Source organism: Petaurus breviceps, unplaced genomic scaffold (assembly GCF_028583685.1).
Source record: "Petaurus breviceps papuanus isolate PSGF00001 unplaced genomic scaffold, PetGlider_PUasm1.0 90769, whole genome shotgun sequence".
In the NCBI taxonomy this organism is placed as follows: domain Eukaryota; kingdom Metazoa; phylum Chordata; class Mammalia; order Diprotodontia; family Petauridae; genus Petaurus; species Petaurus breviceps.
This window is the reverse complement of record NW_027187341.1, coordinates 18,004,661-18,021,592: the sequence shown is the minus strand read 5'-3', so window position 1 is coordinate 18,021,592 and position 16,932 is coordinate 18,004,661. Positions and strand designations below refer to the sequence as shown.

Sequence of the window (16,932 nt, the reverse complement as noted above, 5' to 3'; positions counted from 1 at the left end):
ACTTTGGAGGCCTGTAGGGGCTGTACCGCTGCCTACAGCTAGCCTCCTACCTTTACCTGGGGCCGAGGAAAAGAGTTATCGGTGATCATCCCCTAGGCACTTTCACAGACTGAGTACTCACTAAGCAGAACAGAACACTCTTGGATCAAATTGAAAGAATTTGGATAGGACTCAGGTTCCAGTTCGCTCAGGGAAGCAATGCGAGCCTGGGGCCGAGGAATTTCACTCGGTGGCCTCCCCTAGGTCAGACTGCTCTCCTGGCCCTCCAGGGAGCCTGGTCCAGCTGTCAAAACAGAGCCAAAGGCTATCTCGGTGGAACCTCCAATCTGTAATAGATACCGAGATATAATGGGACAGCTAGGCCAATTATAATTTGATAGGAGTGTTTATTAACTGGCCGGGACTGCCTCTCAGACCAAAAGACAGCCTCGAGCTTTCTGTTAGACATAATTTTATAGACAATGTGATTGTTGGCAACAGAATATGTTTCTAAGGGGTTAGCATTGTTTCCATTGAGGCGAAGCTTTCTCAGGGAAAAAAATTCTTGTTGAGGCAAAATATTCTCAGTATTATTCTTATTGAAATAAAGCCTTAGTATTATTTCTACTGAAGCGAAACAGACCTGAATCTGTGGGAATCTGTGGCATGTTTTTAGCAACACAGGTGAAACATTTCTTTACTATTGGAGCCTATTAGGTGGTTTCCAAGGAACCCAGTAGGGGTCCCCTCTAGCAGGTTTAAGGGGGCTCTGTGTATAATTTCTGGTGGGCACTTCAGGGGTAGAAGGGGAGGAGTGGTGCAGTCGTACGGCATACACCATTTATAAAGTTAAGTAAATAAATGCAAGGCAATTTGACAGATTAAGGAGGTGGGGATGCAGTTAAGAGTCAGAGAAGGTCGGGTGGCCAGGTGGCGCAGTGAGTAAGAGCACCAGCCCCAGAGTCCAGAGACCTGGGATCGAATCTGGGCTCAGTACTTAGCACCACACCCAGAAATAACTGGCCGTGTAACCTTGAGCAAGTTACTTAACCCCAATTGCTTTAAAAAAAAAAAGAATCAGAGAAGGCCTTAAAAGGTTAAAGGAGTACATTTTGGATGCACTTGGGGATGAGTTGGCTGAATGCAAAAGCCAAGATTGATAGAAATTCACTTTTGTCACCTCCCTTGTCTTTTTTTTCTGTACAGCTAGAGAGAATTCTTAAGTGTCTGCTTCTAACTTAAAATTCCCAGTGACTGTGCAAGCAAAAAAAAAAAAAAATAGGAGACACTTTCTAACTAAAGAGAAATGGGCTGAATGTTCATTTGATTTCAGAGCAATAGCTAATGGGTACAGAAGGGATTATTTCTGATTGACTGCAGTCATTAGCTTCTGGGAATCCTAGGATTAGATACGCCTCAGGAACAAGATTTTGCTTCTCTAGGTTAGCTTTATCACCAAGGTGATAAAGCCTTATTTCATGTCCTCCCTTTGTAAGTTTCTTAAATGAATAAGATGAAATAAGAAAGAAAACAAAGTTCTCTGCCACATATTTTCTCCTTATGTTAAAAACCCACATTTTCTAAATATGATGTTGCTATAATGCTAGGATAGGGTATAACAAGAGGCTTGTTTACACTTAGCTGTGCTAGACAATTGAGGAGAGAAAATAATCAATGGAAAAAGGAAACACATTAACTTAGACACAGAAGTTCAAAGTTTGTTAAAGCAAGAAATGCTTCCAGTCTTACTTTTGCTAGTTGTTTTGAGGCCAGGTTTCTGTGGATTAGTATGAAGAGGATGTCCTGAGATTAGCCAGGGCAGTGAGGTGACTGACTCCTAATAGCTCTCTAGGATTTTTCACTAAAGCTTTTCTTCAGAAGAGGACTAGCGTTGTGCCTGCAGTATGTAATTCACACAGGTAAGAGATTATACCACATGTTCTGCTGATGTGTAAGGTGATTCTTCAGGTCTTTTGTAAATGGGAGGTTCTCCCCTATTGGTAGCTGCTGCCAGGAGAATTCTTGGTATACATACTTAAATGAAACCTACTGAGAACTAAATCGTGTCTCTGCCTGGTGACTTGGGAAGGACAGACTGCCATGAGAAACTGTTTCTTAAGGCAAGGTAACAAAATCACAGATTGAGTGATGAATCGGGAAGGAAAAGCGACATCTTATAGGGATGACTGTCCACTGGCCTGTAGTAATTTCCTTCTTGTAAGTTTGCAGGTACTTTTCCAAATATATCTAATTGGCCACAGTAGAAAGCATTTTAAGAAAATGTGCATGGTGGTTGACAAGAGATGCAGTTTAAGAAACGTTGAGTATTTCATCCAATTTTGAAAACATATTAATGATTAAATGTTTGTTAATGTTTAATGTTAATGTTTAATGCTTGTTGTGGGAAGTATCTCTCTTAGGAATCAAAAGCGTCTAGAAAAAAATATTCAACAAACCCAAAACTTCATACCCTTAAGGAATTTGTTTGCAATTCAATAAGAGAATGCTCATCAAACACAAATAGCTAAAATACAAGCTAGAGAAAAACACATTGTAGTAGGCAAATGGGGAGGAGGGAGTCATGATGGGCTGGAAGGGGAAAGATGTCTGTAATCATAATAAACAAGAACTGGCTATTTCTGCTAGATTATTATTAGCTGGAAACTATATTTCATTAGGTATTGACCCACAAAAATAGATTGTAAACATGGCATTTTGTTAGGTTTGGTTCCTTTTTGTAAAAAGGGATGGCTTCTGGCTTGGGAGAGGGAAGAGGGATAAAGTTGAAAATGGAGGTGATGTAAAAACAAAAGATATTTTTTTTGAAAGACAGAAATAAAACAATTACTATTCACTCTAAGTCCCATAAGGATTCTACATAATTAACTGATATTGGGAATCAGTGACATCTTGTTCTTCCATCTGCTTGCCATGTTTAGCAGCCTATCAGCACACTGTATCAGCATTCAATAGGCAGATAATTTAATTCACCTTCCAGTGGCCAAACAGCAGTTGGTATGTTTATACTTATATTTTACTGTTGTTCTACTGCCTGGAGTCAAGAAGACCTGGGTTCAAATACAGCCTCAGAAACCTACTAGCTCTGTGACCCTGGGCAAGTCACTTAACCCTGTTGTCTCAGTTTCCTCATCTGTAAGATGAGCTGGAAAAAGAAATGGCAGACTACTCCAGTATCTTTGACAAGAAAACCCCAAATGTGGGGCGGCTGGGTGGTGCAGTGAATAGAGCACCAGCCCTGGAGTCAGGAGGACCTGAGTTCAAATCTGGCCTCAGACACTTAACACTCACTAGCTGTGTGACCTTGGGCAAGTCACTTAACCCCAATTGCCCTGCCTTCCCCCCCCCTCCAAAAAGCAAAAACAAAAAATCCCAAATGGGGTCACAAAGAGTCGGTCATGACTGAACAAATATTTTTTTTTTTTTACTAGGCAGCATAACTATAAGTATTAAATGCAGACTAGGTAATTCACATACAGAAGATAACCATTTCTTTGCTTGTCAGGCAGGCTCCTAACCTTCCATTCATCAATTTGGAAGACTTATTATACCTCCTGGTGTGTGCTTTTAAAAATGGTTTTATTAAATGGTTTGTTAAAAACTGGGTATTGAACATCTGAGGCCTGGGTAATTGGAATATAACATTTGAGTTTTAAAAAATAGCCATCTGACATGCAGCCTAAGCCATCTAAAACTAAAAGAGCAATTATTGGGGAATTGCAAAGAAACTTGAGGTGGCAATGGTTTTGGTCTTGGAAGGACTGACTGGCTGGGGCAGACAGCATCAGCAATGGCACTGGAGCAGAGGCTAGCAGGAAGAACCAGCTGTGATCAACATCACTGACACATTATCACAGTCAAGACCATGGAACCTCATCCCATCACTGTTGCAGAGGCAAGGAACTGGCCAATGAGATGATCCAGAAACAACAAAAGGCAGCCCATCTTCCCACGTCCTCAGACTGTTTCCCACCCTGATAGAGATTGGAGTCTACAAAGTATGTTCCTCCAAGTTATATTTTGCTAGTATAGTTCAAGGAAATGCTCTAGCTCTTTGGGATCTTTTTAAAGTATTATTTCATTTTTGGCAATTTGGATATGCCTGAATGAGGGTTTGAGGAAAGATTCTATTTCCCTTCCCAAGTGCAGTGTAGGGGCACCTAGGGAGGAATGGGAAAGTCCCCTTATAGAAGCTAAGCACAGCTTAAATGAGAAATACAAACTTGAAAATGAATCATTGATTAAATTTTAGGTTGCAGTGAGCATTAAGAGTGGGCCAAAATCCTACCACGTTTTAAAAGTTTAATATAAATGGGATGCCCACAACATAAAATAATTTTGCTAAGGAATTAGTTAAACCTAACCATGATTATTTATTTTGTTTATTTTCAATTTTCACCAATTATTAAGTCAAATCTTACCAGGGAACAAACATCTGGTGGAAAATGTTTATTCCTATATAATCACCATACCTTAAATGTAAGAGTTTAAAAAGCTAAATCATCACAAACATTTATTAAGCACCTGTTAGATGCCAGGCAAGTTGTTACAATGGATGAAAACAGACCCTGCCCTCCAAGAGCCCACAGTCCAGAGGGAGAGTCAACAGGAAAACAATCAGGTACAAACAAGATGTATATGGGATAAATTGAGAATCTTTCCAAAGAGAAATCCCTATGTTAAGGGGGACTGTAAAAGGCTTCTTACAGGTGATATTTAGCTGAGACTTAAGGTAAACCAAGGTAACCAGGAGGAAGAAGTGAGGAGGGCCAGCATTTCAGGCATGGGGGACAGCCAGTAAAAAATGCATAGTTGGAAGACAGAATGTCTTGTGGGAAGGAGTGTACATAGAAGCTGGTGTTACTGGATTAAAGAATACAGAAGAGGAATAAGATCTAAGAAGGCTAAAGAAGCGGGAAGGGGCAGGGTATGACGGGCTTTAAAATCCAAACAGAGGATTCTATATTTGATCCTGGAGATAATAGGGAGCCCCAGGAGTATACTGAATGAGGAGAGGGTATGTTACATGGTTAGAACTATGTTTTAGGAAGATCACTTTGATAACTGAGTCAAGGATGGACTAGAGTGGAGAGAGACATTAAGGCAGGGAGACCAACCAACAGGCTACTGGAATAGTCTGGGCATGAGGTGATGAAGGCCTACACAGGGGTATGGCAATATCAGAAGAAAGAAGTATTTAATAAATGTGAGAGCGTCTGCCCTGGCGTCGGGAGACCCGGGATTGGTTCCAGCCTCAGATACTGGGCACCCACACAAAATAACTGGCTGTGTAACTGTAGCAGCAAGCACCCCAAGCGTCCCCAGGTGGCTGCCAGCACAGGTTCTTGGATCTGCTTTGATAAAGGAAAGCAACTCAAAATGGGTTGACAAGCTTACTTTAATCAGTCAAACATGTATCGTTTACCTAGTTCAGGGGAAAAAGGTCAGCACCCTGAACTTCAAAGTATACAGGCAGATTTATCAAGACAGAAACGGATCAAGTAGACAGATTTCCAAACTGTCCAACCATTACATCCATACCAATTCAACATCTGGGTTTTTCAAAGCCGAGGGGCTCTGGACAACAGCTTCCCAGAATCCAGATCAAATCACAGTACACTTCTCAAAGTGAGCCCCAAAACAAAGCTACACATCAGGGCTTATATAGCCTTCTGCAGGCTCAGAGAATGTAACAACCTTATTGACCCACTGGCCAATCAAAAAGTATCTACTGAAAAACAAATCTCCCACCCCAGGCTCCAGGTGCACTTTAGCCTAGGGGCAGGGAAGATCTTTAAAATTTACATTCCCATTACAGTAACCTTGGGCAAGTTACTTAACCCCAATTGCTTAAAAAAAAAATACGTACAGAGGTATAACAGCTGGTGTATCTCAGATCGTATTTTGGGGGGCAGCTAGGTGGTGCAGTGAATAGAGCACTGGCTCTGGAGTCAGGAGGACCTGAGTTCAAATCTGGCCTCAGATACAACACAAAAAACTAGCCGTGTGACCCTGGGCAAGTCACTTAACCCCAATTGCCCTCCAAAAAGCAAAAAAAAAAGTTGTGACAATAAAAATTACAAGGGTTGGCAATAGGTCCAATATGGGAAGTGAGAAAAAGTTAGAAATTGAGGATGGCCTCCTACATTTCCCCAATTTCCCCAGTTCCAGTATCTCTCTTTTCTAATCCATTCTCTCCACAGCTACTAAAATAATCTTCCAAAAGCAAAGGTCTGACATGTCACTCCCCTACTCAAGAAACTACTGTGGTTCCCTATTGCCTCTAGGATAAAACATACAGCCCTCAGCCTTGTATTGGTCACTGTTTATTCACCTACTCATAGGCTCAAGCCTACGTTTTCAGACATTTCACCTTGTTCCTTTTCATAATGTTCCAGACAAACTGGCCTATTCATTTTTTCCTGTACATAACATCCCATTTCACTCTCTATGCCTCTGTATAAACTATCCTAGATTTTTGTACCCTTTATCAGAAAACTACCTATCTAGGCCTTCATTTCCCAGTCATTATTTTTTATCCATCAATCGACTGATCAATCAACCAGGCTTGCTACTTCAGTGTTATTCTCAGCTCCTTACTCTACCTCACCTCACATATCCAATCTGTTGCTAAATCTTTTCTACCTCTACAATATCTCTTCCTACTTTTTCTCTCTCTCTCCCTCCCTGCCTCACTCCTTCCTCTCTCTCTCTCTCTCTCTCTCTCTCTCTCTCTCTCTCTCTCTCTCTCTCTCTCTCTCTCTCTCTTTCTCCCCCCTCCTTACCTCCCTCCTCTCTGTCTCTCTTTCTTTGTCTCTTTCTCCCCCTCCCTCCTCTCTGTCTCTCTCGTTCTCTGTCTCTATCCCTCTCTTTCTTCCTCTCTCTTTCTCTCTCCTCTCTCTTTCTCCCCCACCCCCTCCACAGTCACAAAGTCCTACTTTAGGACTTCATCATCCCTCTTCTATTTTATTGTGATGCCTCCTAAATAGTCTTCTTCCCTCAAGTCTGTTCCCTCACTAATCTTTCTTCCATACAGTTGCCAAAGTGATTTTTCAAAGCACAGGTCTGACTATGTCACTCTTCAATACAATATTCTAATGATTCTCTATCACTTCTAGGATGAAATCTACATTCCTCTTGGACATTTAAAGCTCTTTACAACCTGTTCCCAAACTACTTTTCTGGCCTTAATATACATTACTCCCCTCCAAATACTCCACAGTCTAGCTAGCCAAACTGGTCTCCATGTTGTTCTCCATATATGGCACTCCACCTCCTATCTCCATGTCTTTGCAATGGCTGTTCCCCATGCCTGGAAGGAACTGCCTCCTATCTTTCTTCAAAATTGACAGTTTCCATCTTTTTCATCTTTTCTAATTTGCTAGGTGCAAGGTAAATCCCGAGAGATATTTAGGTTTGACTTCCTATTATTATCAGTTATTTGGAGCAACTTTTATATGGGTGTTAATAGTTTGGATTCTTTTGAAAACTGCCCTTTCGTATCCTTTGACCACTTATTTATTGTGGAATGGCTCTAGGTCTTACATATATCTTTCAGTTTCCTATCTGTTTGGATATCAGACCCTTAGAGATATTGGATGTAAAGATTTTTACTAATCAACAACTTGCTTTCTTATCTTAATTGCATTGATTTGATCATGGGAAAGCTTTTCAGTTTCATGTAATTATTATTATCTATTTTTATCTGTCGCAATCTCCTTTGTCCCTTTTTTGGTTAAGAATTCTTCTAACTATAGTTGTGAAAGATATAATTATCCATTTTCTGAGTCAAGAGCTCATTCTGCTGAATTACCCATATCACCTATTTTGCAGAAACCTAAAACCCCGATGCCCAAAAGGGCCATGTGACCAACCTTGATTTACAGACTATGTTGAGTTGCAATGTGATCATAAATACAATTGTGATCCAGAAAGCCTTCCCAATAGCTAACTGGAGACTCAGTATTAGGGTTTTGTCTCTTCTTTTTAGATGTAGATTTTGAGCTTATAGGGAAAGACTATGTCTTCCTCCTTTTTCTATTTTGTTGTTATTTCATCAATATGGACAATCCCCAATGTGTAAACTCCCATTTGCTGAAGTAGACTAGCAATTCATCTATAACTCGTGATCTTAGACAGTTACCTGGGGGCACTAAAAGGTTAAGTAATCTTCCCATGGTCAAAGGAGCAGTAGGTGGTAAGAAGGCCTTGAACTTCATCTTCTGATTCCGAGGCTGGTTCTCTATCCTTTATATACCATTGTCTCTCAGCCTCATTCTTCATAGGACTTAATATATTCTTCGATAGTCAACAAAGCAGAAATATTGAAGGCCACACACTTGACCACCATCAACTATTGTAGAAGTTCCCAATAAAATGTGCAGGATGGCCCTGAGGATTAAGAATAAGAACATCATCAGAATAAAACTGATCTATGGGCTCTGCTCTTTTAACATTCCTAATCTTTGTACAGATCTATCTGAGGAAATTTCTGAAACATGAAACATTGTAAATTTTCTCTTTTATTGAAACTGTCATTAACATTGAATAGCCAGGTCATATTATGGACTTCTGTTGTGATGGGAAGAAGGCAATTCATTTTGACTTAAATGGAATTTATCTGTTGATCTTCCCAGGTCTAATTTCCCTTTGGAAAAGGAAAGTTTCTCCATTCAGAAAAAGGAGAGAAATCACCAGACAAGAAGAGCACGATGGAGCTGCCAACAGTTACCAGTCAGGAGAATGGTACATATCTCTGGATTTCTGGTCCAGACCTAAAAGGGTCTTAAAAATTTTATATTCAAGCGAGGGAAGGGGGAGAGAGAGAGAGAGAGAGAGAGAGAGAGAGAGAGAGAGAGAGAGAGAGAAGGGGGGTGGAGTAAGAACCAAAATGATTCAGTGTCCAGTAGATCAGTTCTGAAACTTTCCCTATGAAAGTGAGGAAATTTATTAACCACTTTTAAGGCAAATGGCACAAGAAACTTTGTGTATTCAATTGATTAATTTACTACTTTTGTGTCCACTTCTTTTAAGGCTACTCAATAAGGGGTATAGAGTGTTGGAGTTGGGGTGAGAAGTTATTGGGTTCAGCAATTCTACCTGTGATACTTGGTTGGGTGGTTGGTTGGTGGGTTGGTTGGTTGATTGTTTGGTTTTTGCTTTTGTTTTTGTTTTTTGAGACTGGGTCTTCCTATCTCACCCAGGCTGGAAATGTAGCAGTTACTCATGAGCCTCATCCCAATACTGCTCAACATGGTAGATTTAACCAGCTCCATTTTTCTAACATGGACCTGTTCCGTCCTCCTTAGGTAGCCTGGTGGCTCTCTGCTCCAGAGCTTCACAATACTGATTGGTTTGTACTCCTGATTAGTTTTAGCCTACTGCAACTCAAAACTCCCAAACTCAAGATATCCACCATACTTAGCCTCCCCATTAGGAGAGGCTATAAGCTAGCACCAGTACGCTCTGCTCCTTTAATACCTACTAACCATATGACTCAAGGAAAATCACTTAAATTGAGCCTCAATTCCATCATCTGTAAAATGGAACTAATAATATCTATGGTACTTACTTCAACATGTTGTTGTGATATACAAATTAGAATAATGTATATAAAGCACTTCAATAATTTAAAAACACTACAAAGATGTGACTACCAACATATACAGATCTGGATAGTTCAAGAACTTTATGCATTAAAAATATATCACATCAAGTTCCAGCAAAATAACCTAGAGTCTTAGAAACAAATGAGAAATTCCCTTCATCTATGGAGTGCTGGGATTACTTGAAAATATATGTCTGATGACTTTCTTAGAAGTTGGAATCTTCCAGTGACCATTTCCAATAAGGGTTTTCAGAAGTGCTAAAATATGCATGGTTTTCTGCTTCAGATGGAGGGAGAAGAATTAAGGAGCTAGGTACCACCATAACAAAACAAAGCATAGTGAGATGAAGGAAGGACTCACTGTATTTTCCTATAGCACAAGCTGAATCACATTATTACATAGTTGTCTGCAGAACTGTAATTAAGAAGTTTGGCTCTAATGGCAAATTGAGGGAAATAGAAGAGCTGCAAAGGCTCTTCTTTGTCAAACAAGTCCTAGTGGAAGGGAGACCAGCAAGAAGGAGGCACCACACTGAAGCAGGAGAGAAGAGGGTCCCAGGACAGAGACAGTACCTTCATGGAACCAAAGGATGTTAACTGCCTAAGCTAGAGGTCCTGTCACCCAACCTTAGTTATGACTCTGTCTGTATCCTGCTGTTTATACTGAATACTTCACTCTTTCTTTTTTCCTCAGGTTTCTCTCAGATTCTGAGGCTGGTGCTGAAAGAACTAAGTCTGTTCTATAGCAGAGATGTCAATGGAGTCAGTCTTTTATATGATCTCCTCCATTCCCCTTGGCTGCAAGCCCTTCTAAAGGTGAACACCTAGATTTCTTGGAGATTAACTGTCTGCCCAAGAGTGTATTTAAATGACAGCAGCAGTATCCAGTGGTCTTTGTTGAGTATCTAACTCATGGTACTCCATTAGAAAGTGACACAACTAGGGTGGGGCAATTTGCTCTTTGTCCCAGGGTGCCAGATTTTATAGTTCTTCAGAAACAACATAACTTCACACTTAGTTAATGAGGCTAATTCGTTAGAAGAAGAAACTACCAATGGGTGTGCTTTTGTTAATTCTTCTCTTTTACCTCCTCTACCACCCTAGGCCTCCCCACTAGGAAACTCATTGGTGGTGTCCTAGCCCTTTCCCCTCCCATCTTCTCAACTGAGGGTGTGTTTCATTCTACTTTCTGTGGTTTCTATCCCACCTGGAGAATTCCTTATTGTAGAGCTGCTGCTAAATGTCTATAATTTACATAGCCAGTATCTTCCTCCTCTGGCTTTCCACACCCAATGGTCAAAACATGTTATATGCTGTACCTTTCTCCCCTCTGTAGGTTTATGAATGTCTCCAGGAATATATCATGAAGAAACCAATCCCTGTCCTGAACCAAGCACAAGCATTATCCTGCGAGGTATGAGAGGGACCCAAAAAATCATGCAGTGCCTACTCAACTGCCTTCTAAAAGAAATTTTAGTTTTATCAGATAAAAAGTGATTAACTGAATGGCATGATTTAACTGTATATACCTTTAATATAATTTTCATTGAGTTTTGAGATATTTCTAGTTTGCATATAGAGAGGGAAGGAAGAAAATTGACCTGTTTAATCTATTCCAAATTGTTCAAATTGATCATATATTTTAACTAATATTTAGGGCAAATTAATCCATTTCTCCTCCCCTTCTTCTCATTCTCTCATGCTTCCCCCATAAAAAGTACCTTGATGATGACCTAGTCTGTGTTTGATTTTTTAAACTGATTTTAAAATTTTATTAAAAAACAAAATTAGATTTTAAAATTGGATTAAAATTTTTTTATTTAAAAAGACAATAGCAATGACTATGTATTATTATAGACTCATGAGGGTAGAAGAAAACTAATCTATTCTCTAGTTTCCATTCCAGCAGTTCTAACTTACCTTAAAAGAAACCTCATATGGATGAGAATGGAATGGAGTTGCTGATAGGACAATTACCGAGATTTCTTCTAGTACTAAATAGATGTATAGGTCATTTATAAGTTTTCTTCTCAGTCTATAGCTAGGGAAACTAAGGTAGTTTTACCTGGGGACAGGGGAGTCATATTAACCAAGGATTATTTTAAAGACACTAATGGGGGGAAATACTAACATCCCCATTCACTTAGAGAAGGAACTGAGACAGTCTTGCAGAACTGTCAGGCCTGAGCCTCCAGGCTCAGCTAGTCCTACCCAAAATCATTATCTGCTCATCCTGGAGAGTAATGAATTAAAAAGTCTGCCCAGACCTTGAGATAAAAGATGAATGCTAAGGGCTTCAAATACAGGGGTCACTAACACTTATGGGAAGGATGCCTGCAGGCCACATATTGACTTAGTTTTAAAATGTATAAATATACTACCTATGTTTAATTATATTTTTTGTTAATTTTGTCAAATATTTCCCAATTATATTTTAACCTGGTTCAGGGTACACTCAGGAGTGGCCGCTGGTCACAGTTTGACCCCTCTGCTTTACCTGGCTGGGAATGGGACTCCCTATAAAAGGAAGATAATCAATTTCATAATCCATGCCATTCTATTAACCAGGTGGTGGAGTTGTTGCGGGAAGTTCCTCAGTCACCTGAGGTCCGAGAACTGAGACAAGTTCTAAAAGCCAAACACTTCCAGGTTAGTGCTGGCTCCTGGGGGGGGCCGGTGGGGGGAAGGGAAGGGAAGGGGGAGGGGGCAAGAGAAGAGCCTGGCTGGGAGGGCACCCCCTAAAAAATCAGAAGCATACATAAAGGTGACGATCAAAGTACTCTCAGATGAGGAGTTTCATTATAATAGACAAACAGCATGCATTTAAATATCACAAAATTTTAGAGGCAGAGGAAATCTCAGGGGATGAAACTTTACAATGTAATCAGCACTTTTTTTTTAAGAGGCACAAATATATTTGAAGGCATATGAATCCAACACCATCAGAGCTGGAAGAGACCTTGGAGGTTGTCTAGACTGACCACCTCATTTTGTAGATGAGAAACTGATCCCTCAAAGGTCACCCAGACAGTAAACTACAAAAGTAACCCTGGAATATACAGCTCCTGACTTAGGCTTTGATCTAGGATGCCTTATGCCAGGGGGGTTATTTCAAGCTTACTCAGTCTCATTGTTCAGATGTGACCTGGCCAGGTTTTAGTAAACCTGACATGGGATCATGGGATCAGATTTAGACCTGGTGAGATCAAGTTTAACCCTCCCACCTATTTTACAGATAAAGGAATTGAGGCTGAGAGAGGTTAAGGAACTTTACCCAGGGTCCAGTGTGTAAGAGAATGGTCCAGATAGTACGGTTTCTTCTGCTTAACACCTTTTTAACAATAAATAGATAGATGGCTAGATAGATAGAGATAAATAAATGATCTATAGATGATGGATAAATGATAGAGACAGATAAATGATAGATAAATGACAGATAGAGATATATAAATGTAGCAGCAAGCACCCCAAGCGTCCTCAGGGTTTGCAGCTACCACAGGTTCTTGGATCTGCTTTGTTAAAGGAAAGCAACTCAAAATGGGTTAACAAGCTTACTTTAATCAGTCAGACATATATCGTTTACCTTTTTCAGGAGAAAAGGTCAGCACCCTGAACCTCAAAATATACAGGCATAATTATCAAGACAGAAACATCAAGTAGACAGATTTCCAAACTGTCCAACCATTACATCCATACCCAGTCAACATCTGGGTTTCCACATTCTGGGTTTTTCAAAGCCGGGGGACTCTCAACAACGGCTTCCCAGAATTCAGATCAAATCACAGAACATTTCTCAAAGTGAGTCCCAAAACAAAGCTACACATCAGGGCTTATATAGCCTTCTCCTGGCTCAGAGAATGTAACAACCTTATTGACTCACTGGCCAATCAAAAAGTATCTACTGAAAAACAAGCCTCCCTCCCCAGGCTTCTGGTGCACTTTAGCCTAGGGGTAGGGAAGATCTTTAAAATTTACATTCGCATTACATTCGGCCCCAAGATCTTTAAAATCCCATAGAAGAAGAGATCTTCACCCCTTACCACAAGATTTTGGGGCCCCATTTGTTCGGGGTGGGGGGAATGATGGGGAGCTTGTGCTCAAGCGCCACCCTAAAATATGGTTTTCTGTGTTTATTGTGTGCTATTCTTGTTATATTGTTGTGAAATTTTGTTGACACCAGTTATTCCTACTGTATTTTTGTCAAGTAAGGGACATGAAAGATCTTGGGGCCGAATGTAAGGGTTATGGGATTTAAAGATCTTCCATGCCCCGTTGGACTTGCTGACGTAGCAGGAAGGGGCGGAGCAAGAGGAAGCGGAAGCCAAGCTAGCGTTCCTTCGGTGGCTGGCGGTGGTGGTGACGGCGGCAGCAGCAGAGGCAGTGGCAGCGCGAAGCCCTTTTTGAGTTAGAACTGCTAAGGACTTTCTGCTAAGGACTCCTGCTGAGGACTGCCAGGGGCCGGAGCTGCTGGGAGCGCTCTTCCAGGACGCTGGGTGGTTGCTGTGAGTGGGGAGAGGAGGACCTTTGCCTGAGGTAGCCTGTTCTGTTTTAAAGGCTTGAAAATGTGGGTGCTTTCTACTTTATCTACCTGTGCCAATGTCATAACTACTCTGATGGCTTTCACTTTCTGGTTTTGGGACTCAGTCTTTTGGTATCTTAATAAATTTTCTAGTTTATTTCCTCATATGGCAAACATGACGTATTTTCTAATGGATAATTATATCAGCATATTTGTAATCTCTATAGGCATTGTGAATATGGCATTGCTGATACAATAAATGATAGACAAAGATAGATAAAATTTCTAAACAATTTTTAAAAATTCAGTTTTACCAAATGAAACTGATTAAACTAAATGGGATGCTTTCAGTGTACATTACCATTAAAATTAGATTCAAATATACATACCATCCAAATTACATTTGAAAGAAATTTTCTTCAGATTTTTTGACCAAATATCTTTGCATGTAATTAAAAAGGGAAAAGGATGAAATTGACAGGCTTTATCCATTTTCAGATTATTCAAACTGAGCACGAATTTTTAACTCCTATTTTAAGACAAATTTTCCACCCTTCTCCTCCTCCTCCCACATCACCCCTCCCAAAAGAATCTTGTTCCTGAATAGCCAGGATTTTACTGTGAAAAATAACAATAATTTTTATTAGATACAGCTAGTCAGTGTCCGAGGCAGGTTTTGAACTCAGGTTTTTCTCTGGCTCCAAGCCCAAGGCTCCATCCACTGTACCATGCTGATCTTGATGCTGGAACATCGATGTTTTCCTATCTGAATGTTACGTAGCAAGTAATCAAGAGAACAGTGATGAGAGGTGGCCACTGGGTGGTGCAGTGCATTCAACATTGGACCTTACCTAGTTTCAAACACTTATTGCCTATGTAACTCTGGGGAAGTTAGTTAAATTCTTGTCTCCCTCAGTTTTCTCATCTATAAAATGAGAATAATAATAGCACTTATCCCCCAGGGTTTTTGTGAGGATAAAATGAAATAGTATCTGTAAAGTTCTGTGCAAATTTTAAAGCATCCAGGCAGATGATGACAGGGTCCTGAAGAAAAGAGATATAGTAAAATCGTCCCTCCCTCTCTTCATTTCACTGGCAAAATCTCTAAGAATTGGGAAGAAATGTGTTTTGCAAGAATGCTTTCTATAATAAATGAGACAACTTGGAATATCTCAAGTTTGGAATTAGGTTTGAAAAGACATTCATATAATGAATGAATGAATGAATAAAGCATTTGTTAAATGCTTACTATGTGAAGAATTGTGTGCTAATATACTGACAGTGTCATGGTGATCAGTCAGCTCTTGGAGAATACTTTTTAGTGCTGATGCATACTGCAAATACCAATTTATTCACTTTATGGTATTTGGAATGCAGTCTATGAGTCAAACATCTAGTGCAAAAGATAAACATTTATTATCAACAATCTGAACAGCATGAACAAAGCGAAGTTGTTTTCTAAAGTTCCAATTAAGTTCTGTCTGTTAAGCAATCTCTTAGGAAGAAGAAGAATAACATAACCAATGATTACAGAAATGTTAGGGGTCTTGTCATCAAAAGAAACTGCTCACCCCAGATTCTCTTTTGTGGTATAGTGTGATAGGTGACTCCTCCTCCATTCTTCTTCATCCTCCTCCTCTTCCTCTTCTTCCTCTCTTCCTCCTTCTTCCTTTTCTCCTCTTCCTCTTCCTCCTCCTCCTTCTTTTTCTCCTTCTTCCTTGCAAAATTTAGATAACGTAGAAAACACATTTGACAATAAACTTTCCCTCCAGATCAGCAATAGTTCTTTAACTCAGCCTGGGAGTGTTAAGGAAAGAAACAAGCATATACTAATGCTAGACACCATAAAGTGCTTTACAAATATCACCTCATTTAAGATTCTCACAACAACCCTGGAAGGTTTCTACAGACAAGAAGACTGAGGTAAACAGATGGTTTTGTCCAGGGTAATATAGCAAGTAAGTGCTTGAATCTGGATTTGAGCTCAGATCTCCCAGCATTTCCTGCCTCTTTAACCTTATCTACTCCAGAGTCGCACAGTCAATTTGTATCAGTCAGGACCTGAATCTTGACCTTCCATACTCTGAGGGCAACTCATTATCCTCTCTGCCACAGTTTGTCTCAGTGGCTTTTATCTTTTAATTTGTAAAACTTTTACGGATGTTTTTAATTTTAGTATAACCTTTAGTTTTTTTTTATTTTTCTGGAGGCAACTATGGTTAAGTGACTTGCCCAGGGTCACACAGCTAGTAGGTGTCTGAGGTCAAATTTGAACTCAGGTTCTTCTGTCTCCAAGACCAGTTGCTCTAACCACCATGCCACTTAGTTTCCCCAATACCACCTTTATTTCTAAACATGTCTTTTCCATTTCCCTTAAATTATGAGCCACTGCTTGTGACAAAGCGGGGGTGGGGGGGAGGAAGACAAAAAAAATATTCAGCAAAAATAACCAAGACATCAATTAAATCTAATAGTCTATGCAATATTCCAAATCCCCTAGCCCCCCCCCTTCACCTCTGCAAATACAGGAGGCAAATATTTTGTTCATCTCATTCTTGAGGCCGAAACTTCCCAACTATTTTTTAGAATAGTTACTGGAGTCATAGTATAGTTAGTTTCTGTATGAACTACTTGACATTTTTAAACTAGGAAGCTTAAATGTCCTGGGAATGTTTGAATGCATGGGTTTTTTTTTTTTGGGGGGGCGGTTAATATAGAAAAGTCCACAAATGCAAAAGAATAGCAAAGCACAGCCTTGGAGGATAACACAGGTGGTAAACTGAGATAGCTGGTAGATGTTTGAGGGTGT

The 16,932-nt window shown here is 40.1% G+C and overlaps 1 protein-coding gene across 1 annotated transcript in view; it reads left to right on the top strand.

Annotated features, from left to right (window-relative positions):
* Positions 1-8,645: 8,645 nt before the first annotated feature.
* MPP4 (MAGUK p55 scaffold protein 4) overlaps positions 8,646-16,932 on the top strand; it is a gene marked incomplete at its 5' end in the record, with an annotated part of 54,465 nt that continues 46,178 nt past the window's right edge. The window contains 4 exons of the mRNA XM_069068825.1: positions 8,646-8,742; positions 10,299-10,420; positions 10,941-11,018; positions 12,173-12,253. Coding sequence (XP_068924926.1) covers positions 8,646-8,742; positions 10,299-10,420; positions 10,941-11,018; positions 12,173-12,253 — 378 coding nt within the window. The remainder of the gene's footprint in view (positions 8,743-10,298; positions 10,421-10,940; positions 11,019-12,172; positions 12,254-16,932) is intronic.